This window comes from Mesoplodon bidens, assembly GCF_964165515.1.
Source record: "Mesoplodon bidens genome assembly, chromosome: 15".
NCBI lineage: Eukaryota > Metazoa > Chordata > Mammalia > Artiodactyla > Ziphiidae > Mesoplodon > Mesoplodon bidens.
Genome location: NC_138171.1, coordinates 75,718,298 through 75,743,148, shown reverse-complemented (window position 1 = coordinate 75,743,148; position 24,851 = coordinate 75,718,298). Strand labels below are relative to the sequence as shown.

At 39.9% G+C, this 24,851-nt stretch overlaps 1 protein-coding gene across 1 annotated transcript in view; it reads right to left on the bottom strand.

Moving 5' to 3' along the window:
* Positions 1-24,851, bottom strand: part of PLCB4 (phospholipase C beta 4) — a 421,917-nt gene that overhangs the window by 55,601 nt on the left and 341,465 nt on the right. The window contains exons 18-25 of the mRNA XM_081256673.1: positions 22,812-22,902; positions 20,778-20,873; positions 15,895-15,995; positions 11,546-11,687; positions 10,827-10,911; positions 10,366-10,490; positions 8,432-8,483; positions 228-330 (exon numbers count right to left, since the gene is read on the bottom strand). Coding sequence (XP_081112799.1) covers positions 228-330; positions 8,432-8,483; positions 10,366-10,490; positions 10,827-10,911; positions 11,546-11,687; positions 15,895-15,995; positions 20,778-20,873; positions 22,812-22,902 — 795 coding nt within the window. The remainder of the gene's footprint in view (positions 1-227; positions 331-8,431; positions 8,484-10,365; positions 10,491-10,826; positions 10,912-11,545; positions 11,688-15,894; positions 15,996-20,777; positions 20,874-22,811; positions 22,903-24,851) is intronic.

Genomic DNA, 24,851 nt, shown 5'->3' with positions numbered 1-24,851 from the left:
GACATAATTTTTTTTTTTTTAATTTGGCTGCACCGGGTCTTAGTGGGCACATGGGTTCTTAGTTGCAGCATGTGGGATCTAGTTCCAGGCATTGGGAGCATGGAGTCTTAACCACTGGACCACCAGGGAAGTCCCAACATTAAATATTTTAGTTGTAATTTCTTAAGACTTTTCCAAGACCACCTGCATATACATTTATACTATTCTGTGAAAAACAAGCACCTTACCTGCACTGAGCAAGTGGCTGCAATAACCCCATCAACAGGCGTTTCAGAGAAGGGATCAAATGTTCGATCGGGCCGTCTCATGAAATCTGGTTTGAGAAGGTACCTGATGGGACAAAAGTGCAGAAGGATTTTATTTTGTTAGTTACTTTTATAAAGACTAAGAAAACCACTATTCAAGATACTGAATACATATTTATCCCCATTTCTAACTTAGGAGCTAGGCTTTTAGGTAGAGGATCTCAAGGACTGAAGAGAATATCCCTGCCCTCTGGATAATCTTAATGAGGAGCAGGGAAGAGCAAATGTCCTCTAGATTCCAGGCTCTGGGACATCTATGATTTCCTGACACTACCATCTTCTCTGGAACTTGTTTATGCTCTTACATGCACAAAATATAATGAAAAACCAACTAAATGAGCTATAGTTGTCAAAATATGGGAAATATGTGATATTATTTATTGTTTTAATTAATGTATTAAATTATGGGATATAATGAGAAGTTTGATAACTACATAGTTTCAAAGTGCCGATAATCATAAGAATATTTTGAGAGATCTCTAACAAAAGTAATGAGATATCTGTGATTTATATCGGTGTCAGAGTCAGAGGTACCACTAACATTACTGTGGATTGTTGTCTATTTTCATAACCAAAGGGAATGTAAAGTTTCAGTTAGAGGTAGGTGAAGATAAAGATGTTATTATTTCTCCAATTCTAGCCAGGATAACTAGGTAAGAAAATGAAATAGAAAGGCATCCAGACTGGAAAGAAGTATTTAATACTATTTCTTTTCTCAGATGATATGCTCTTATATATAGAAAATCCTAAAGAATCCACTAAAAAGCTATTTGAACTAATAAACGAGTTCAGCAAGCTTACAGGGTACAAAATCAATATATAAAAATCAATTTTATTTTTATGCACCAAGCAATGAACAATCCAAAAATGAAATTAAGTAAACAATTCCATTTATAACAGAACCTAAAAGAATAAAATACTTAGGAATACATTTAACAAAATAAGTACATATACTTGGAAAACCACAAAAAATTGTTGAAGAAAAATTTAGAAGAACTAAATAAATGGAAAGATATCTTGTGTTCATGGATCCGAAGGCTTAATATTGTTAAGATGGTGCTAGTCTCCAAATTGATATGCAGATTCAATACAATCCCCGCCAAAATCCCAGCTGGCTTCTTTATAGAAATTGACAAGTTGATCCTAAAATTCTATTGTAAACTCAAGGACCAAGAATTCCCCAAACATTCTTGATAAAGAAGAACAAAGTAGGAGGTCTCATACTTCTCAATTTCAAGACTTTCTACAAATCAACAATAACCTAAGCATCTTGGTACTGGCAAAAAGATAGATATATAAATCAATGAGATAGAATTGGGAGTCCAAAAATAAATTCATATCTATGCTCAACTGATTTTTGACAAGGATGCCAAGACTAGTCAGTGAGGGAAAGAACAGTCTTTAAACAAATGGTGCTAGGACAACTGGATAGCCACATGCAAAAGAATAAAATTAGTCCCTTCTTTCACATCATAAACAAAAATTAACTCAAAATGGATCAAAGACCTAAAAGTAAAAGCTATAACTATAAAACTCTTAGAAGAAGACTTAGGGATAAATCTTTGTGACTTGGAATTTGACAATGGATTCTTAGACATAACGCCAAAAGCACAAGCAACGAGCAAAAATACCAATACATAAACTTCACTTCATCATAAAAACTTTTACACTTCAAAGAACACTCTCAAGAAAGTGAAAAGACTAGTCATAGAATGAGGAAAATATTTGCAAATCATTTACCTGATAAGAGGCTTGTATCTAAAATATACGAAGAACAAATAACCCAGTTAAAAAATGGGCAAATGATTTGAATAGACAGTTCTACAAATAAAATATACAAATGGCTGGCAAGCACTTGAAAAGATGCTTAATATCATGAATCATCAGAGAAATGCAAACCAGTACCATAATAAGATACCACTGCACACACACTAGGTTGGCTACAATTTTTAAAAGTCAGATAATAGTAACTACGGACGAGGAGATGGAGAAATTGGAGCCTTCATACGACATTGCTGGTGGGAATGTAAAATGATGCAGCCACTTTGGAAAACAGTCTGTAGTTTCTCAAATAGTTAAACATAGAGTTACCATATGACCCAGCGATTCTACTCTTAGGTATACACCCCCAAGAGAAGTGAAAACATCTGTCCATACAGAAACTTGTACATGAATGTTCATAGTGGCATTATTTGTAATAACCAAAAGATAGAAGCCATCCAAATGTCCATCAAAAGATGAATGGATATACAATATGAGGTATATCCATATAATGGAAAATTATTCGGCAATAAAAAGAAATAAAGTACTGATACACACTACAACATAGGTGAACCTTGAAACCATTTTGCTAAGTGAAACAAGACAGTCATAAAAAGGTCACATATTATATGAAGCCATTTACATGAAATGTGCAGAACAGGCGAAAATATAGTGACAGTGTGTAGATTAGTAGTTGCTTAATGCTGGGATGGGGGCAGGGGATGTTGGAAGGTGACAGCTAAAGGGTATGAGTTTTCTTTTTTGTATGACTAAAATGTTTTAAAATTGATCTCCAGCACTGTCTGCCCTTTATCCCCACTGGGTATGGTCACAGAATCACACCTTGGCTAGATTCCATAACTTTCCTGAAACTTCTGTTAAAGAACTTCATCTCTCTAAAAGAAATATTTTTTGTTAGGAATGACTATAACCATAGATAAGAAAATTCCACACCAATGCGATCAGTATATAAAGGAAAATAAAAGCACTTTCCCCAAAACTCTAGGTTTGCTTTTAGAAGTAAAAGAATCACAATTTGGGATCAAATCTTTCATATTCCTTAGGAGTATAACTTTCACTAGTTTCAACTCTAGATGATGTCAAATTTATTACTATCTTTTAAAATACAACCAAAAAAGGAATCCCAAGGCATAATATTTTTCCTTAAAGGAAAGTTTAAAGTCATGTTTTTTGGTTTTGACAAAGTTGCCATTCTTTGCTATCTTCAAAGTCTGAATAAAAAAGTGTTAAAAAACAAGCTCACATTCCACTTGGATAAAATAATCAATAAAAAACCCAAGGACAACACTGACTTTTAAATAAAGGATATAGAGAGTTTATAGAATAGTTCAAATATTAAAGATGACATTGAACATTCACCTGTCTCCAATAGAATGCAACTCATAATATTAATATATCAATACAAGGTCTCTGCATAGAAGATATTGTTTTCTATGTTAATAGAGCTTTGATTTGGACCTTTTTTTTGTGGCAACTCTTAACCCTTGGAAAATATGATGACACAGCAAAAACTCAAGACTTAGGATGGGAAGTAAATGAGTGAATACAATTCTACACACACTTCTCCAAGGGAAGCCTACTAGCTTTGCCTGGCCAAGCATCAGACATCAGCTGTGAGGCGAGGTCATGGATCATGGCTCTAGCTTTCACATGGAGGCAGCATTTGGATTCCAGTTGTATGAAATGAAGGAATCTGCCTTCTGCAAAAGGTGGGACTTGGGGTCCATAAAGGACTGTAGTCCTATGTCCAGTCCAGAATCTCCTAGGGCAGTGGCTGTAGAGATTCAGGACTCCCTGTGGTGCCTCTCAGTTATTTCTGAAGGGTCAGGAGCCCCTTCTCACCAAAAACAGAGAAATGTCATATTGATGATGTTTCAGTACCAAAAACATTCTTCCACATTCCCTGCTGCTCTCAGACCTGCTTAGAAGAAAACTAATCTGTGAAAGCATGATCCAAAATAAAAGATGTCAGGAGGAAGTGGCAAGAAATCCAAGTCTGATTCTCCAAAGTTGGCAGTTCATTTATATACTTAAAAAATAAAAGAGACTGTGTAGAAGTGATACCGAGCAGGACCCTTTGGGGCTCCTGGACACAAAAGCCTGTCTGTGTCCCCCCATTTTTTGTTTGTAGGAAATAGGCTTCATTCAGCCACCACCACCTTCCCTGAGTTCCAATGAGCAGGTTCAAACAGTTGCTAATCAGGGAAGGGAGGAAATGCAGAGACCAAGGAAGAACAGTCAAGAAACAATAGTGCAGCCTTGGGGCAAGGTCCTGGTCCTCTCGCAAGGGATACACAAAACAATATCTTTGAGCTGGTTTGCAGTTACTGAACCCCCACTAGGTGGGAGACGTTAACTGTATGCTGCCCACAAGTACCAGACCCCAGACCGGTTGGAACCAAGAGGTTCATGATGCTGACTCCCAATTACCTCACCACCAACCAATCAGAAGAATATCCACGAGCTGATCACACCCTCTTTGAACCATTTCTATAAAACTCCTCACTACCCCCTCTGGGTTAGGACACACAATTTTGAGGGCATTAGCCCAATGTGGCCCCCTTTGCCTGGCAAAGCAATAAAGCTACTCTTTTCTACTTCACCCAAAACTCCGTCTCGAGATTTAATTTGGTGTCAGGATACAGAGGCTGGATTTGGCTACAGAAGTCTGACAGGATCCCTGGCTTGGGGGTACACTTAGCCAGCTTGTCTTGAACGAGTGTCAATTTCGGGCCTAAGGAGGCAGAGACTGTCACTCACAGACCTGGAGGCTGTGTAGGTCCAGGGACCGTGGGCATCTATGGGGAAGCAGGAGCTGAAGCCCTGGCTTTATGGGGGTGGGGTTTGTGCCACTGCAGGCCTAAAAGGCACAGAATGTCTCTGTACAGAAACACAGCCCTCAGACACAGCCCACAAGGATTTTTTATTTATTTTTATTTTTTTAACATCTTTATTGGAGTATAATTGCTTTACAATGGTGTGTTAGTTTCTGCTGTTTAACAAAGTGAATCAACTATACATATACATATATCCTCATATCTCTTCCCTCTTGCATCTCCCTCCCACCCTCCCGATCCCACCCCTCTAGGTGGTCACAAACCACCGAGCTGATCTCCCTGTGCTATGCGGCTGCTTCCCACTAGCTATCTATTTTACGTTTGGTAGTGTATATATGTCCATGCCTCTCTCACTTCGTCCCAGCTTACCCTTCCCCCTCCCCGTGTCCTCAAGTCCCTTCTCTACATCTGCGTTCTTCCCATCTTGCCCCTAGGTTCTTCATGACCATTTTTTTTTTTTTTAGATTCCATATATAGGTGTTAGCACACGGTACTTGTTTTTCTCTTTATGACTTACTTCACTCTGTATGAAAGACTCTAGGTCCGTCCACCTCGCTACCAGTAACTCAATCCACAAGGATTTTTTAAAAGTCCCTGCAGGTGGGGAGGAGAATGACAAGCGTAGTGCAGTGAAAGCCACTGGGTGCCTCAGATGCCCTTGCTCAGTGGCTGGCCCATCTCCACCAGCTATGACTCCTCAGGGGCACAGCACACTCGTGAGAAAGATTGCCTCTCTCTGCCCTGTTGGCGACAACCTCTTCCTCCAGGCTGGGTGTGGGGAAAAGGGAATAGTCAGGGGGACACGAGACTGAACAACACTGCTAACGTCTCTTGTAGTCAGGCTTCCCCAAGGAACAGTCATAGTTTTTAGTCCCCCTGATGGGACTTGACCTTTTGGTCACATCACCTCAAACACATGAGCACAGAATTCAGGCTAAGGTAGCACCATCCTTGCTCATGAACATATTTTAAAATACTCAATGGTGTGGAAGGTGAGACATTGAGCATGTGAACTATGGCAAATTGGAAACTCCTGAAAAGAAACGTAGTGAAGGCACAGACCTCCTGTTGGTGTAACAGAGCAGGACCCTGTGGGGCCTTCCTGGGACAGGCTTCGCTACATCCTCTGCCTTAGCTCCTCTCTGAAGTGCCTAGATAACAGTGTCTGATGCATATTTCCTGAGTTTTTCAGGTGCTAAAACCACCACTAAACGGAAGAAATTAATTACTTGCACGTGGCCCCAGACCTCCTGGAGCCTAAGGATTGATAATGTGAACCCCTGTGACACTGCCTTGTTTCTTCACCGTCAACCAATCAGAGAACTGTGCACAAGCCCAATCGTGTGTGCCCTGTGACACCCTCCCCCCACCCATCATCTGGCCTTTAAAAATGCTTTGCTGGGGCCTCCCTGGTGGCGCAGTGGTTGAGAGTCCGCCTGCCGATGCAGGGGATACGGGTTCGTGCCCCGGTCTGGGAGGATCCCATGTGCCGCGGAGCGGCTGGGCCCGTGAGCCATGGCCGCTGGGCCTGCGCGTCCGGAGCCTGTGCTCCGCAGCGGGAGAGGCCACAACAGTGAGAGGCCCGCATACCGCAAAAAGAAAAAAAAAAAAAAAAAAAAAAATGCTTTGCTGAAACCCTTCAGGGAGTTCAGGGGTTTTAGAGCACTAGCCACCCGTTCTCCCTGTATAGGGCCTTACAATAAACGCTGCACTTTCCTTCACCACAACGTGGTGTCAGTAGATTGACGTTACTGCGTGTGCGTGAGCAGACCCAAGTTTGGCTCAGTAACACTGAGACCCTTTTTACGTGGAAACAACTCCCCTCCCTGTGTCAGGGCAGGGCAAGCCATCAGATGGCTGAGGTGAAAGGAGAAGCTCCTTTGGCATCCATGAGCCACAGGAAGGTTCAGGGAGTGAGCACAACCAGCTGTGAACCATGAGGGCTGTCTCTTGGGCTCCTTACAAGCCTGTTGTGAGCAGACGGCTCATTTAATCTTGTGTGGTTCCTGCCTGTAATTGGTCATACGGGCTTACGCTTTTTTGCAACCTCACGTTTTCACAGAAATCTGCAGTTCATGAAATACTTCAAATAGACTCAGTTCAAACCCACTGAGCTGTCACAGCCAACCCAGGGTGGCAGGTGTTACCGGCTTCATTTTATCAGCCGGAAATTGAGGTTTAGGGTCTAACACACTTGCCGAGGGCAACAACAGCATGTGGCACACCCAGGGCTCAAACCCGGGTCAGGCTGGAGCCGAAGGCTTTTACCCCCTGCACCACAGCTGCCCCTGGGGTCTCATTGCCTAAGCCTCCACTGGGGGTCCACCCATCAATTTACCTACACAATCTCCTGGTTCTGAATGCTCTGCGCTAAATAACAAAGTAGCTTAAAAAAAACAAACAAACTCTGAAATGTGTATTTAGCTCTTTTCTTCTGACCCATAATTTTCTTTCCCCCCCTGTTTTATTGAGATATAATTGAAATATAACACTGTATTAGTTTAAAGTGTACAGTTTTTATTTCTTTCTAAATACACAGTAGAGGCAAATATCCTGTAAGCTGCTATATCCTGATTTGGGTAACAGGGTTGTCACCCGTGGGTGTAGGTGAACTGGCGGGCAGGAGGAGGTGGGAGTGGGCATTTTGAAACCATACTTGCTGAAAATTTTATCTTGACTGTTTTTAGTGATGGAAATTAAATATCCAACCAGGGAGGTCATGGACATCCTGACAGTAGCATGGTGGGATGAGACGGTACTCTACTGGATTAGTCTAGAGGTCTCTGGGCAGTGTTTTGTGATTATTTACCTGCAGTGCTGCTTGGGGACATTTGCATGGAGAAAAAAAATGGCCACACAGTTTTTTTTCATATGTATAGAATGTTAACTTCATATTTTCATTTAACCTTTCAGTGTTTCAATGAAATAAACATTTCCTATTTCACTACTTGGTTTTCAGATTTTAGGGAGCTCTATTTAAGTAACTGGAACAACATTTATAGTGTCATTTTTTGGTAACCGTTATTTACAAGACATGCAAAACATGTCCATCAAGAGAGGACAAAGCCTTCTTCCTAGCTGAAATAAATTCCACTTGACACCTAGGACTTCATTATATATTAAATCAACTTCATTCCTCTCTAGGTCGTACGTAAAATACACATATTTAATGTCTTTGTCTACCACTGATGTCCAAATGAGCAGATTCATTATCTGTCCTAGCTATAAAAACCTCCGCTACTGAATTTAAAGTGAGAGCACTAAACTCTAGAGTGTGTATAATAAACTGCTTAACTAGTCGTTAATTTTTTTTAACCTGCTTAAACAGGGGTCCTGTGAAGAATGTATGCTGCAGATGTAATTTACCTGGGGATTTCATTTGTTTCTATTCCATCCCTCAAACCCAGCTTAAATTCAGCAGCTCCTAATTAAAAATGACATGGTTTCATTACAGCTGTAGTATGGAGTGTGGAACACAGTGACTACAGTTTAAATCACATTACTTACCCGCACGATCCATTATACTCAAATTTTCCCTGATTCAATTGCATCGCTAAATCTGTTAAGAGACAAAAATAATTTAGCATCTCGTCTCCTTGGACAAAGAAGATCTTGATGGGGTGATTTCAAACAACGGAAATCAGATACTGACCCCTGGCTGAAAGGTCTCTTTTTAACACCACAAGGTACTTCTGGGTCTGTTTAAGGCATACAACTCTCTCTTCCATGTTGAAATGACCTTGTGTTTAAACTAAACAAAAAAAATCTGTGTTCATAGAGATCATGTTGGCAATGCTTTAAAATTTGGATTCAATATATGTGTCATATGACTGTTGAATTAGTGTTGAGAGTACAGATGTCCAAGGTGATATATAGTTAGAGGAGATGTGCCTTACCACTCCAGAGGAAGGGTACTCTGGACATACCCAGTAGGATCATGTGAATATAAAACTCGATGAAAATAAAAAATAAACTAGGTAGGTATCATGTAAAAATTGACTTAAGGTGACTTCAGGAGAATTCTTCTAGTGGGGTCTAGTGGCAGGGCATGGCTTATAGTTTTTCTCTTGCAGGCAAACACAATCTTCTTTCTTTTCATCAGCAAAAGAAATGGGCAGCTGATAATTTTTTTTTTCTTCTCAAAGTGCTGTGATTAAACCTAACATTATAGAATACAACATAAGCTGACCTAGATCATAAGCTGCCTTTGGATCATTTAATCCATATAACGGAGTCACTGACAACAAAGAATGAAACTTGACCCCTTTTTAAGTAAGTAAAATCAGCAGTGCCTTTGAATCTTTGTCTCTGTTAGAAACACTTCAGGGTTGTGCTGGTACCTGGTCATAGTTTAGCAGAGTGAGCACTGATAAGGATGCTGAGCAGAAATCTGAATCCAGCTCCTGATCACTAAGGCAGCATCACCAAGGGTTGGGAAACACAGTCAGGTCACATTCATGCCAAAGGGATGAAAGTCATAGGACCTTTCGATCAGTACAGATCGTAGGGCACAATGTGGATTGAGATTCACAAAATATGGTGGATGGACTTGAAAAAGAAAATGCCCCCCCAAATGGGGAAACATGGGAGGTACCGTCATAGAGCAAAGAACAGAACAAGAAAGGTGTTTTTTTTTTTTTTTTTTTTTTTAACCAGTATTAAGGACCATGCTGTGGCATTAACCACAGAAAGTGAATACGTTTTGTGGCATATTTCGCACCTGTTTTAGGTGAGTAACTAGAGACTATTATTTTTCTATTTTTAATTGCACTCCTAGGCCCTTAAGCAAACTTTAAAAACTTTACAAATTTTGTTTACGCATTCACCAAAATTGACTGCTCTCCTTGCAGGGAAAAAAAAAAAAGGATTATATACTGGAAACTTGCCTCAGAATACACTTTGGAGGAACAAGTTATACATTAGTACCTCTAAGGGTATAGAACTCCTTAAACACCATTTTAGCAGAATCTACTCTATAATATTCTGCACTTTTATGGTGAGGTGCCACTATTTTGCTGATCTGCTGAATGTTAACAGTGGGAAGGGTAATTTCCCAAGGAGAAATGAGTCATAGTTACTGTACAAAAATGCTCAAATATTTCTCACTTCATTCTGTCTCTGGACAAGAAGGTAAGTTTGATCCAAAAAAAAAAAAGAAAAATTAGACATATTTTGGAAAAAGGGACAATGTTTAGCAGATTAGTCATGGCATTTCCAAAAGGATATTCAATTGAAATCAAAATCTATTATCTTCTACCATTGTTTTATTGCTCTAGTTTGCATTTTTAATTTCCCACCATTCTATAAATACAACAACACATTGTGTTGCCATATGTCTGCTTCCATGAAAAAAATGCCCACAGCCAACTGATGGCAACTGTTGGCAATGTCCTGTCAAAGCATTCTTGTGGAATTTGAGGTCACTGGACATCAGTTCCTACCTGGGGTTTGATAGTTCAGCGAAACCATCTGGCAGCCAGCGTTCCAGAAAATCTGAGGCATGTAATTACTGGAATCGACTCGGCCTCCCTTGGGGTAAATGCGACTCATTTGCCGTTTGTTATAACTGTGTAACATATTAAGGAAAATGGCAAAAAGACTATTCCGGCAGTGACAAAGAGCTAAAACAATGAAGATCTAGATCAACAATGCCACACATATGACAACAGAGAACAAATTTCACATGTATAAAGGATGCTTAAGAGAAAAACCACAGTTCACCATGTGGATTATAAAAACAATCCACATTTGGGCAGGTTTTCCCAGCTGCTGTGGTCTTTCACATACATTATTTTATTAGTTCTACAAGCACAATAATATATTAGCCATTTTTCTATTTTAGAGATTCTTGCCAAACCCAAAGTTCACCAACCACCTTATTCCACTTAATACATAAGGATACTTCACAAATTCAATCGCATGTGTCTTCAAGTAGCCTAGACCAACTGACTCATTAAAAGAAGACATGTTATAATGAATATTGCGTTCTGTAAAGGAAAGCAAAGATGCACTTAGAAACCCTGCCATCAAACCCTCCCAGAAAGACAAGCGATAAATATAATTACACCCTGAATCATGAGGCCTTAGAGGCAGATGTTTCCTTACTGTATCAGTAGCTCCTAATTTCATTAACATCCTGTGGATGGAGATGGCTGACTTAAGAAAAGTGTGATGAATTAAATTTGGAGTCATTAAACCAATTATGTGTATACCAAGTGCCATTCACAGCCACCCCTGAAATATGTATTTCCAATGAGGATGATAGCTTCTCCAGTCCAGAAATAATTATGAAAAGTCTGAAAATACTTGATACGTTTTTGAAGACCAGCTTTCGACAGAAAGCAGTCTTATAAAAGTATATCTAATGCAAGGGGCTAAACTCTTGGATTGCTACCAAATCCATAGTCTGTCAGAGCCACCTTGTGGACGAGGTAGGGAATGACAACACAAGGCCCCCACATGCCAAGGACATGTCACTATTGGTCTATGCAATGAAAATAAGGTGAGATGGAACAGTCCATGTGCCCAGAAAAGAAAATGACAGCAAGTCAGATCACAGCTCACAGCAAAATGTAAGAAAAGCAGACAAAAAAGGCAATAGCATTTAACCTTTGGTGTTACCTTCAGCCACATGGAAACCTTGAAACTTTACGGGCTGTGCATAGTTGATCATTGTGGACAAATATGGATGGATATTAGTGGTAGCACCTACATATTTATAAGATGCCATCCATGCCTGCTCATCTTCTATAGTTACCAGGCCCTACGAGCACAACAAAGGGAATATGCACATCAGTGACTTCAGCAGGACTCTCAGATTTATGCTTCAGACTGCCCCACTAGCGATAATTTGCACACACACACACAGATTGAAAGATAAAGACTTCTTTCTTCTTCAGTTATCCTAACTAAAGGATAACTTTAAAAGTTAATGTCCACTGTAGCTCCAAATAATGCAAATGGAGATAATAGTAAAATATGAAGTTTACCTTACATTTGGGGGACATTTTTTAGATTTTCAAAGGACTTTATTCTGGAAACTATACTGAAGTTCAGAGCAATGCTATGAAATATGTATAGCAGGTATTATCATTCATAATTTCACAAGTTCTGGCATAACGTCAAAAACAGTGGTCCTTCAATTTTAGTATAAATCTAGACTTGTTAAATCACAGATTCCGGGGACCCACTCTCAGAGTTTCTGATAAAGTGAGTCTGGGGTGAGGTCCAATAATTGGCATTTCTAACTAGTTCCCAAGTGCTAATGATATGGGTGGTCTGGGGAACCACACTTTGTTTAACACTGCTTTGGAAACCAAGCCACATACATAAATGGTTTATGGTATTTAAAAAAATGCTTATTCTTAAACTAATGTGAGAACCCACTATACAGGACCTATTAAAACTGCATTGTTTTGCATAGAGGCAAAGAGAAACAACTTATTGTAGTTTGTTTCGTAGTAAATCAGAACAAAAGCAACAAAATCAACAACAAAAATAACACCTTCAAAAGCGATCAACATTTAGTTGAGATTGATACTGAGGAATGAACTGCTGACTCACATGAATCAATTCATTGGTTAGAAAAATAGTCAGGTCATTTGTTTATCTGATAACTTAACATTCTAGATCAATCAAACTGATTGCACCAGTAAAAGTCTGAGATAAATAATCAAAGAATGTAACTTGGGATTATTTTAAAATAAATTTTTCATATGTCCTGACTCCCCAGATAAGGGCAGAGGCATGTCTAATTCCTTTCCTGTGTGTTTAATGATAATAAGTAACACGGTACCATAAGCTAGGTACTGGCCTGAGTCCCTGCATGACAACCCCGCTACTGTCAGTCATCATGTGTAGCAAGGATTAGAGTCTGCCCCACTGACCACATGAGAAGACTGAGTCCTTAAAGATTAAAATAACTTGGTCACAGCTACTTAGCTAATAAATATCAGTGATCACAGGTCAACCTGTCCTTTGTTGACCCCAATACCTCACGAAATTCTAGTAGGAGAGAATTTCACAAATATCTTGGGAGAAGACCGAGATCAGACTTAACCAGAATTATTCCAAACAATATTTAGACAGTAAGAAGATAGGGTTTTACTCCAAATAAGATAAGACCCCATACACAACAAGATAGTATTTTCTGAAGCTCTGAAGTGTGGGAATCAAATGACAAGGTAAATTTTTGCATCTCACTACTATAATAAACCACATACATTGACTAAAAAAGACCACTTTGATATCATGAACCGTGAAGAGGATAAAAGAAACTAAAAATGTAACTTTACTTTCCTTACAATAAAACCAACGTCGAATAATGTTAGATAAAACTCCTAGAATGTGTACAATGTGAAACTGACAAGTTTTCAGAATGTCAATAGAGTCAGAACCAAGATCCCCTTCCCATTTTATTATAATATGAATTGGTTGACCTATAGGTCATTCTTATTTTAAAATTCAGTGTGTTGATGATTATGTACTCTTATTCTAGGAATGAAATCTCAAATTCCAACTATGAAAATGCCTAATTGCACTAAACACTTATTTTTAGGAAAATCACCTTATTTGCCTTCCCTCTGTTTTGTGATTTTATCAGGATATAATCATTTCATCACTGTGATGAATTCTTTCTTTGGAAGACTCATATGTAGATGCATTGAGCATGTAAATATTATACCTATAATACCTATAAACAGTCTGATATTTCATGGGGCAGTGGGTGGGGGAAGATAGACTAACAACACTTCGTACAAAATGCTCAATATTAGAGGCCCACGTACGGTGTCTTATAATGAAAACAAAATGTACAATGAAATTATTTTGTTACCTTTTTGTTGTTTTCATGTTCAAGGTCATCTGAAGCCTAAATTAGAGAAAGATAAAAATAATTTACCTCTCTAAAGGGCAAAATTCCAAATTTACTAGCCATACATATGTAGATATTTAAATAAATTCAGGTACACTTGTTATTCTATTTGCTAAGATGGGAAATTACTGGTAACATAAAGCCATAGATAAAGTGAGAACTGAAAAGATATCATGGCATAGCTCTCTTTCACACCATAAAAGCTCATCTTAATGCGTATCTCCCTTCTTTGTTGATAGTCTTTGCCTATTTTGATGCTTCCTTATGGTAATTTAGTACATGATTTAGTGATGGGGCTTGGGAAATCATCGATGTGGCCAACTCCTCTGGTATGTAAAGGGTCACTCTTCGGCTATTCAACACTCATGTCTTCTGTTGATAAAGGCAGCCTAAAGGTAAGCACTGAGTCTTAGTAGGCATCTATTAGTCTGAAAGTAGCTGCAATTCTCTATATTGGAAAAGGTAGGGGTAATGGCAGTATTCCCTTGGCTTTGTTTGGCAGACAAATTTGCTTCCATTTTCTTAGCACCTAAGGCATACACCTACCCGCATCTTCATCCTCTGTCTTAATGATCAAGTATCGCTGCTCCCATCAAAGACCACGTCCTCACATCACCATGATCCCACTCACGTCCAGGAATTCATTTATCACGCCAGATTCATTCATCCTAAAAATAATACTCCCTGGACTCCTCGGGTTCCCTTTAGCCACCAGCTCCCCTTTATAGCAAAACTGCCCCAAAGTGTAGTGTCTCCTCACTCACATCTGTCTGCTACAGGGGTCCCAACCTCCACACTGAGACTCCTTTTTTCAAGGTCACCAATGACTCCTCGGCCAATGACTCTTGCATCTTCTTACTCAATCACTCAATAGTATTAAAAAAATCAACCACTTTGCCAGGGGATAGCAGGTGGGGGAAGTGAGATGTTGATCAAAGGGTACAAACTTCCAGTTATAAAAGGAATAAGTTCCGGGGCTCTCACATACAGCAGGGTGACTACAGTTAGGAAGACTGTATTGTATATTCAAAAGGTGCTAAGAGAGCAGATCTCAAATGTTCTCAGTGCGTGTGCACGCACACACACACACACACATCACTACCCCACACACAAAGGTAATTATGTGGGGCTACACTGCTCCGTTTCTTTAAACTTTTTCAGTGGCTTCACATTTCACTTAAATTAACATTTGAGTTTCTCACCATGCCCCCCATCACATTCTTCATCCTCCAGTTCCCACCTGCCTGTCTAATCTCATCTTGTTTCACTCGACCTCTCACTCAACCCACTCTGTTCACCCTGCCTTTGTTGTTGCTACTGCTGTGGTCCCTCTCTGGGCAAAGCAACACCTCTATTCTTGTGCATGGCCTGTTCCTCTTTATCCTTTGGGTTCTCATTTCCTCGTTTTATTTTCTCCACCTCTTTTTCTTCCATCTGAGCACTCACCCTTAGTTTTGTAATAGCACCTATCACAAATTGTAATCATATAAATTTACTTGTTTGTTGTCTGTTTCCCACCCCCTTCCAATAAACTCCCATCAGCCTATCAGCTCCATGAGAGCAGAAGCCAAGTGTGTTTTGACCCTTCTGGGTTGTTATGGTCTAGAAAGTGCCTGGCACATAGTGGGTACACAGTTACTATTTTTTTGGCTGAATGGTTGGATGGATGGAAACATTTTTAGGCTTATTCTACATTAAGAGGGATATGAGATATCAACGAGTAGGACTGGTTTTCTAATGAGGGCTTGCTGGGGTGATCGGGGTCATTTTCCTGATGATTTTAATAGGTTAACCTTTGCTGCTGGGGTGCTGTTGTTTTCTCCCAGCTCACCTATAATAATGCAATAAATAAAAACATCTGAAGGACATGGGCCAAAGAGGTAGGGGTCAACACTGTGCACGACTAATGAGTCACTTAAATGTCCTTTCTAACTTAGTATTGTGCATGCCTCGAGTTCGGTATTGATTGTGATCACCCAATTGAGAAGGGGAATTACAGGCTACTTATTCTCTTGTGGCTCTCACATTTCTGAAATGCTATAACTAACAGCTGCTACCTCTTGTAAGTCATGAAAGCAAAGGGAACCAAGAGTCTGACCTTCTTAACACTATTGGCAATAGCTTCCTTGTGACCCAAGTCGTCTGCAGAAAGTTCATTTCCATATTTGTATTCAGGGTGAGCTTCTTCCTCTTGCTCAGCTGTGTGAAAGACAAAAGGAAAATCCATGAAGCCAACTTACCACCAAGGGGTCAAGCCTCCTCCATAATCTTGGGTAAAATATAAGCACTTTTAGAGAGGAAGGAAGCTAAACGAAAATGGGAACATTTAAATAAGCAATTATTTTTCAAATAAAACTCTCACTAAACTCTTATCTACTCAAGGTCAAGGAACATATCTTGTTACTTCTCCTGCATCTAGCATGACTTTTTAAATTGAATATAGCTGATTTATATTGTGTTAGTTTCAGGTGTATAGCAAAGTGATTCATTATATATATATATTTTTTTTCTGATTATTTTCCATTATAGGTTATTACAAGTTATCAAATATTGTTCTTGTGTTACACAGTAAATCATTGTTAGCATGGTTTTTACATGATTGATGCTTAATTCTTAAGTGAATGATTACTTCCATTCCAGTATACTAACCTTAAAAATTAAAGCCTCAAACACCTCAGGAAGATCTATGACTCATAACAGGGTATTTTGATCCTCTATGACACCCAGAGGAAAGAAAAAAAATACAAGAGAAGGAAAGTACATTTGATAATTCTGAAAAAGAGTCAAAAATGTCCACTTGAATTTTATGGGCATAATGACTTGTGGCCGGGAGTGGTGTGATGTAAAAAAGATAGAGCTTGGAAGGACTTACTGCTCCCGTAAATCATTTGCCAAATCTGGCTGCAGTTTAAAAGACTCTGAAATCATTCCTTGGGCTCATGGTGGGAAGGGAGCAGGAAGTGGGTGCTAAGTCAAGCTGGTGACCCAGGAGCCTGGCCTGGCTATATAGGGAGACACAGATGCCATCACCCGGCCCACCAGTCCAGGAAATTACAAGAACCCTGGTAACCACCCAAGGCTGTAGGTGGAAATAGGATTGCCCGTTGGAAAACTAGGCACATGCTGGTGTGAGATCTGTATTCCCATGATGTCCATCCTGCAGGGGCTCCCAGGAATTTGCCTAAAAACTAGCCAGGATCAGGAGACACCCACAGGCCACAGGACAAGGCCAACACAAATCCACACTGTCACTATACTGGGCATGAGGGACCTCTACTATTAAAAAAAAAAAAAGTGAAAATATTTCGGAGGGAGGTGAACAGACCCATAAGAATTAGACATTGTTTTAAGTATGTTTAAAAGGTGGAAAGGAGAATTCAAGAACAGGAGTAAATGAAAAACTTTCACCGATTCTAAGGTGCATTTTTCCCCGCATTGTAATATATCTAATATGGCAATGTATCCTTTAATTGATGGCATTTTACGTTTCACTTGGAAGCAGTTTTCTTTCTTAGTCAATAAAATAGTAGTGCCTTTCAACTGACGGTGTCTTAGATTCAGAATTTTAGATTGCTTTTTGCAAAGTGCTATTCCAGGGAAGGGATAAAGGTAAGGGAAACGAGTCAGATACCCTCCTCTTCTGGAACTGATATTCTGATGAGGGGGTATTCTGGAGGTAGATGATTTTTTTTTTTTTTTAAGTAGGTCATATAGGCCTTGGGCAAGAAAAAAGGATTTGAGAAGCTGAAAGAGGTCTTAAAAGAATCTAGTCCAGTGTCTTCATTTAAAGGAAATAGATTCACAGATATGATTTGACTTGTCTGAGGTCACAGAGTTAGAATATGAACCTAGATTTCTCAGGCTTCTTAGCCCAATGCTCTTAATGTGACACTGGGTTTTCGTGACCTACAGTCTGTAACCAAGATTTTGAAACCTCCCACCATCGCTACTGAATTTCAATTTTATATCTAGTCTAACCTGCTTAGCCAGATATAAACTACTTGAATTTCCAGGGCTATACCCCATAGAAGGGGGAGAGACTTAGTAACTGTTTTAAAAGGGTTGTATGACTAAAGGTTAGCATCTCCTGAGTGTGTATGTATGCATAGACACACCCACAACCACACACAATGTTGCTATTCCCCACTGTCTGAATCTACATCCAGCCTAATGACTGGGCATACACTTCCACTGACTGAGAGCCTTTTCTATTTTCTACAGCCTCCAGTCAGGGCTGCCCTCTTTAACTATGCTTGGTTTCCTCTTGCCTGCTGTGTTGAAGTATTTAAATGAGAGACTCTAGTCATTCAGGTATAGTAGGATCATACTGTGATAGCAGGGTAATTACAGCCAACTGGCTGACCAGAGCTGAAGTCAAGTATGACTGAGGAAACGTGAGACTCACATATGTAACTGGTATAGCAGCAACCTCTATGGCCTTAGAGGGAAATTCTGGTGCATATGAAACCATATATTTCTGTTAGAATAATCAAAATTTTATCTCAAACATTTTGGAATAATATGGGAATCCTTAGAGGCAAATTTATTTTGTATATAGGAATAATTAGCATTTGCATAAACATTGGGAAAGTACCCTTAAGGACAGTAAGTGGAATTCTGCTGGCCCCTCATTTTAGATTAATGTGTGTGTGTTCAGGAAACTTCACATTTTTGACTCACATCATTTATATTTTTTCTCCTTTTTATAAAGAAAAATATTTTTACCAATGATTTTGCATATTTATGTTCTCTTTATATTCCTATATATTAGAAAGACAATATTGTAAGGTACAGAAGGTCTTGACCCTGGACTCAAGGCAATTCTGGGATTGAATCTTAGAGGCATTGCTCACCAGCTGTGGGATTGCATGTAACATATGTTACCACTCTAAGCTTCAGTTTCCTCATCTGAAAAATTAGTATAATAATACTTATTTCTTTGGCTGCATAAAGATTAGATGAGGAATCGATGTAAAGTACCTAATCCACAGTTGGTACGAAAATCGTAGTTATTATTATTATGATTTTTCTTAATGTATTCAATTATTCTTCAGTTTGTTTTACTGGATTACAGTATCTAGTAACACCTTACATGTGTTTGATTATCATCTATGAAACTTAACCTAAGTTAAGGGACAGTTTTTATATAATATTCAGACTTTCAAATTTTAGAAGTATTTTATTGATCTTTTGAAATACTGGGTTGGCCAAATTTCCATAGGATGTTATGGAAAAACCTGAACGAACTTCTTGGCCAACTCAGTATAGTCCTTTCAAGATTTTATTCTTAAATCTTGTTTGGGTTTATTATTTGCAAAAAATGTGAAATAATAAAATAAGCAATGTGGCAGACTGTATTTTCCAAAGACAGCTGCAATAATATCAGCTTCCCACTGATTCTTCTACAATGTGATCTTGCCTCTCACTCACCCCCTGGAATGTGGGTGGGCCCTAACTAAGACTGCTTGGATGGATAAAATATAGAGGAAGTGATGATGTGCCAGTTCCAAGCACAGCTCTTAAACAGTTTAGCAGCTTCTGTTTTCTGCCTGTTGGAGCATTGGCTCTCAGGACGCTCTGTCAAGGAGCTTGGCCACCATGCTGTGAAAAGCCCAAGCCACTTGGGGAGGCCACATGGGGGTGTTTGTGTCAACTGAGCTCCCAAAAGCCAGCCAGCATCAACCATCAGCCACCAGTGAGCCATCTCAAGACAGTCGACCCAGGGGAACCTTCAGATGACTCTAGCCCCCGACGTCATCTGCCGGCAACCACATGAGAAACCAAAGGGAGAGCCCTCAACCTGAGCCCAGGTGACCCACAGAACTAGGAGAGATAATAATTAAGTGTTTTGGGGTGGTTTGTTACACAGTAATAGATAACCACAACAGGCATTGATTAAATACTGCCAGGTATCTCTGACCTCCCAGACCCTCCCTGACGTATAAAACATATGGAAGTAAGTCATGTTCCCAGGCAACATAAATCATTCATAAAGTCTCTTCCATAGTCAGGAGTCTTTATTAAGGGGTTGTGAATACGATTGGTTGATTCTCACAGCTTTTAGGTTTTTACCTATAATGTCAAACTTTCCTAAAATCTACTCTTCTATTTCAGATGTTTATATGAAAAACAGAGTTTCTACAAGTGTTTCTAAATTACTTAGTCCCAAGGCACTATCTAAATTCAAGGCACTAACCAATAGACACTCAATGCATGTCCAAACTATTCTGTTAATCAACTCTCATGTCATTTTGTTAATCAATTCTCATGATACATAGTGAACAAATAATTTTCTAGAAACATTCCAAACCTTTCAAATGACCCATGTAAAACCAAAGATTATGGTTGTGGTTATATGGCCAAAGTAAAAATAGAAGCTAATAACAAATATTAAAATATTTTGAGCAAGGCTGCCTTTGCAAAAATTACGTACCTGTGAATATAGATATAGATATAGGCAATTCTGGTGAGCTGGTTATTTGAAGGAATTTGAACTTGAAAGTTTAATTCTGGCTTTGAGTTTCTAGTTCACTATAAGTGCACACAAACCAAGCATTTACTGAGGGTCTCTATCCAGGTTCCTTCCCTTTTAACTCGCCTTACTGTTGTCATCAGTAACAGCACTGATGTTCAGGTTTTGTTTACGGGACAGAACTGCAGAAATGTTCTTTTTATTCCAAGCCCGGCCTTCTACAGCAAGTGCTTCAAGGATTCTCTGGCTGTGAGTTTCTGCTGAATAGCTGAATGCACAGCAGGAAAGGAGATGACTAAGCTACTAAAATCTAGTATGCAGGTAAATTCTAAGTCATATTATTTGGAAAAATACCCCAAAATACCAAAAGATTAAGGTTGGCACATGTACCTGACTATTAGGAATTAGAATGTTGTGTTATATAAAAGGGTCCACTGAGACAAATTCATGTATTTCTTATTTTAAAAAGTATTTTTTTGTGATGTGTAAATTTAAAAAATCCAACTCACCACTTTCTATTTCCTCTTCATTTTCATCCTCTAAGATGTTCACTGGGGCAGCGGATTCTCCTGCTTCCATCATACTTTTCAAAGCTTCAAGCTGTTCTGTTATTAAAAATAAACAAGAAGGAGATGGAGACGGTGTTGGATCACTTATAAAATAGGCTTGAAGATCAACATGGAGAAGGAAATGAAAAGGGAAGGGAAACCTATTGTCCAGGCTCCTGAGGCTCATCCACTGCCACTGTCTCCCCAGTCCTGGTGGCCTTGAGTCCTTAAGGCAAGTACAACAACCCTATTATCTATACACACTGAGCCACTATTGGAACGTGAGGGAAATGCCTCATATCCTGGTCACCAGGTTGAGAAGTCACAGCTCAGTTCCTGTGAAGGATTTGAAGCTTGATAACAAAAGCCCAGAATTTGGAGCATCTGGCACAGAGCAAGGTTTATGGACTGTTATGGTGAAGTGACAGAATAGAGACTGAAAAAGCTTCAAGAAAAAATATTTTTCTTTTGTTAGTTGTGAACACATATAAAAGACGCCTAACAGCCAGCATTAAGAACATTGTTGGGGGGCTTCCCTGGTGGCGCCATGGTTAAGAATCCGCCTGCCGATGCAGGGGACACGGGTTTGAGCCCTAGTCCGGGAAGATCCCACATGCTGTGGAGCAGCTAGGCCTATGCGCCACAACTACTGAGCCCACGTGCTGCAACTACTGAAGCCCACGCACCTAGAGCCTGTGCTCCTCAACAAGAGAAGCCACCACAATGAGAAGCCCACGCACTGCAATGAAGAATAGCCCCTGCTCGCCGCAACTAGAGAAAGCCCGAGCGTAACACCGAAGACCCAATGCAGCCAAAAAAAAGAGACTATCGCTGGGAAACAGGCACTCTTCATATATTATAGTCAGGGTATAAGCTGGTACAACTTTTCTGAAAGTCAGTATAACAAGATACATATGATATAAAATGTGTACATGCTCTGGCCAGCCAACTCTAATTGTACCAAGGAGAAGGCTGCATAAATGTACAAAATGAACAGCCAAACATGTTTACCATTGTTGTTTTCATAGCAATGAAAATCCATCAACTTGGATCTGTTTAAATTACACTGTATGCCACATAACAAATTCTGTAGAGTGTTTCATACACTAGAATCAAAAAAAATTCTACATAAGAATTAAAATTAGTATGCAGATTTATATCCTACTGGATATGAGTATACTTCATTGGTTGAATTAAAAATGACTAAAAATCAGTATATTTAACATGATCTCAGTTTTGTTAAAAATGAGTGTATATGTACGTGTGTACATGTGTCTCTAATACGTGTATATGTGTGTAAAATACATAATTTAGTGCTATTTTATTATATTTTTCTTTGCTGTTTTCATTTTCCTATAGCATTATTGCTTTTGCAATAAAAATAAACTGGAGCTAAAATAGTTAAAATTTTTAAATTTAGAATAACCAAGGGGAAATCCACAATGCAATCATACCAATATTTGATGCTATTCATTTACTGAACTAAGAGATGTGTTGGAAGAAAATATTTTCAAAGGAAACCCAGTGGGGGCAATGTCTAGATAAAATCATGTCCCCCCACCCCCCGACCACACACACATTCACACTCGTGTATTACCTAGGATCCCTAGATATGTATATATCACAGGGAAAAGTGCAAAGGGAAGCTTTTAAAGGAGCCTTCAGAGTGTATAAAATGATACAGTGCTAGTTCCTTATATCTTGACAAATTCTAAAATGCTTCTTTTGCTTTCTTCTCATCTCTCCTTGGAACTCCTCCAAATTCTGATCTATGAATATATGAATATGTTTTCCCACTGGAGGAAGGGGTTGATGTGGAACCTAAACTTGAATAAAAATGTGGCAACTTTGCTCTGCACAGTATATAGAACATCACCACTAGACCTGCTTCCTCCCCAATCCGTGGTGTTAAAGTATATTTCATTCTAGATAGCTGAATTGTCTCAACATGCAACATACATATGCTTCTGCCATAGATGAGCGTATTTTACTTACTTTTTTCAACCTCAGGTTTCAGCCTTTTATTTTTGATGAGTATTTTTCTTTTGAGGTCATTTGGGGATGGCAAAGACCTGCCTGGTTCCAGCTAGAGTCAAAGAGAAAAGGCTGAATTCACGACAGGGTCGCACTTCTCCCTTCTCATTCCCAGCCCAGAATGAGCAGAAGGCCTGTGAGTTACACAACCAACACCCACTAGATGGCAGTCTGCACAGTTTTATACTTTTATTCCACAACCCAAACTAGCCTGAGCTTTGCCTTACACTAAGACAGCAAACTTGGCATCCACAGGGTCTCTAGAGGTTTGCAGAGCTGCTCCACCTTCCCCAGGGAGTGGGGTCTGACCTACAGTGGTCTTGGGGAAAGGGGTCCAGCTCAACCCCATACCTTGCCCCTTTTAAGTACCTGGTAATGTACAAGAGGCGATGGGGTCAGCTGGGGTCAGAGGTACCCTCCCAGGCAAAGTCAAGAGGCTCCTGAGCGCCCCCCCCCCCCCGCCAAGTGTTGGGCTGTGCAGTAAGCTGGTCTGCTCAGTAGGGTGATCCATTTTCAATGATTGGGATTGTGGCTTTGTGAGTTCAATAAGAGAATTAAGAAGGAAGTGGTCCTAATTATTGAAATCTAAACTCTACCATGGTTTCATTGGCTTGGATTAATGTCTGCAAAGGGGATGTTCCTTTATTCGATTACTTATGATCCACAGAACTGTGTTATATCCAGTCATCCATTTCCCATCTCCCCACCATCCATCTGTATACCCACCTACCCTTCCACGTGTCCACTCATTTTCCAGACTAATTTTTATACTATTTGTACACGCAAGGCACTGTGCCTTCCTATGTCAGTCCTGACTCAAATGAAACTCTCTGCCGAAATTCTGCTCCTTTGGGGAAGCCTGCTGTAACCAGTCCACTCCCAGTGATCTCTTCTGCACCTGGATATTGGCAATAAATATTCACCACACTAAAGGCCATCTGTTTTAGTTAAGGTTTTACATTTGTATCCTGTGCCCTCCTTCCAGGACTGAAAGTTCTGTAGTTCAGATCTTAATCTCATTTATATTGCCTGTACTTCCCATAACCTCTCATGTATGTGCACATCACAGAGAATGCAGAGATCTTTCCGTAAAAGCCAGCACCTTAGTCTAACAAAGAAAATAAAACAAACAAAGGGCCTAGGTAAAAAATAAAATAAAATAAAATAAAGCAGGGATGTTCCTTAGTTTAAGTTCCCTTAGAATCAGTCTGAGACAAAGAGGAAAGTACCAGTAATTTATCTGGGGGGCAGCTCCAGGGAACTCCAGCAGAGGAGTAAGAAAGTGAGGAAAAGAAGACAGGCAGCCAATGAAGGGTGTGCTATCAGGCAAGTTGTCACTGTGGATGGGAGCATGATCCTGCTGGGGAACTTGGGGGGACAGTGGGGACCATGGGCCTGGAGTCATCCCGCTTGAGGAATGAGGAAACACGGGGCGGGGGGTGGTAATTCTCTGGTACTTCTGGCCTGACTTTCCTGTGTGGGCAGAGCTCCAGGGACCAGAGCATCCCCTCAGGCAGCAGCTGCAGGTGCTAGCAGTGGAGATCAGGCCGGTGTGCAGGGAAGCAGGAAGAACTGCCAGGATGTGGATGGGGCCCCTGCAGCCAAAGCTTCAGCAAGCTGCAAATATCCTCTTATATTTTTTTCAGTTCCCAAAGATGTACTTCTGCAAAACTCACTGTTAAACTACCTGATGTGTTCCCAGGTAGCACAGAGCACCTTCCCCCTTTAGTCATGGTGATGATCTATTGCTGCTTCGGGCTACTGTCTTTGGGCCTATCAGCAGCTTGTCAACAGTGGGGCAAAATATTTCACTACTGTAGAGTGTTTCATACTTTCTTTCACTCCAGTAGCTTTCTTGTTACTCCCAACATCTTGTGAGAGTGGATCTTAACCACGTGGGGGTTATGGATCCTGGTAAAAATCTGATGGACTCTCTGAAATGACTGTATACAAAACAGCAAACTGTATGCAATTAGAATGAGTTCACAGACCCCACAAAGC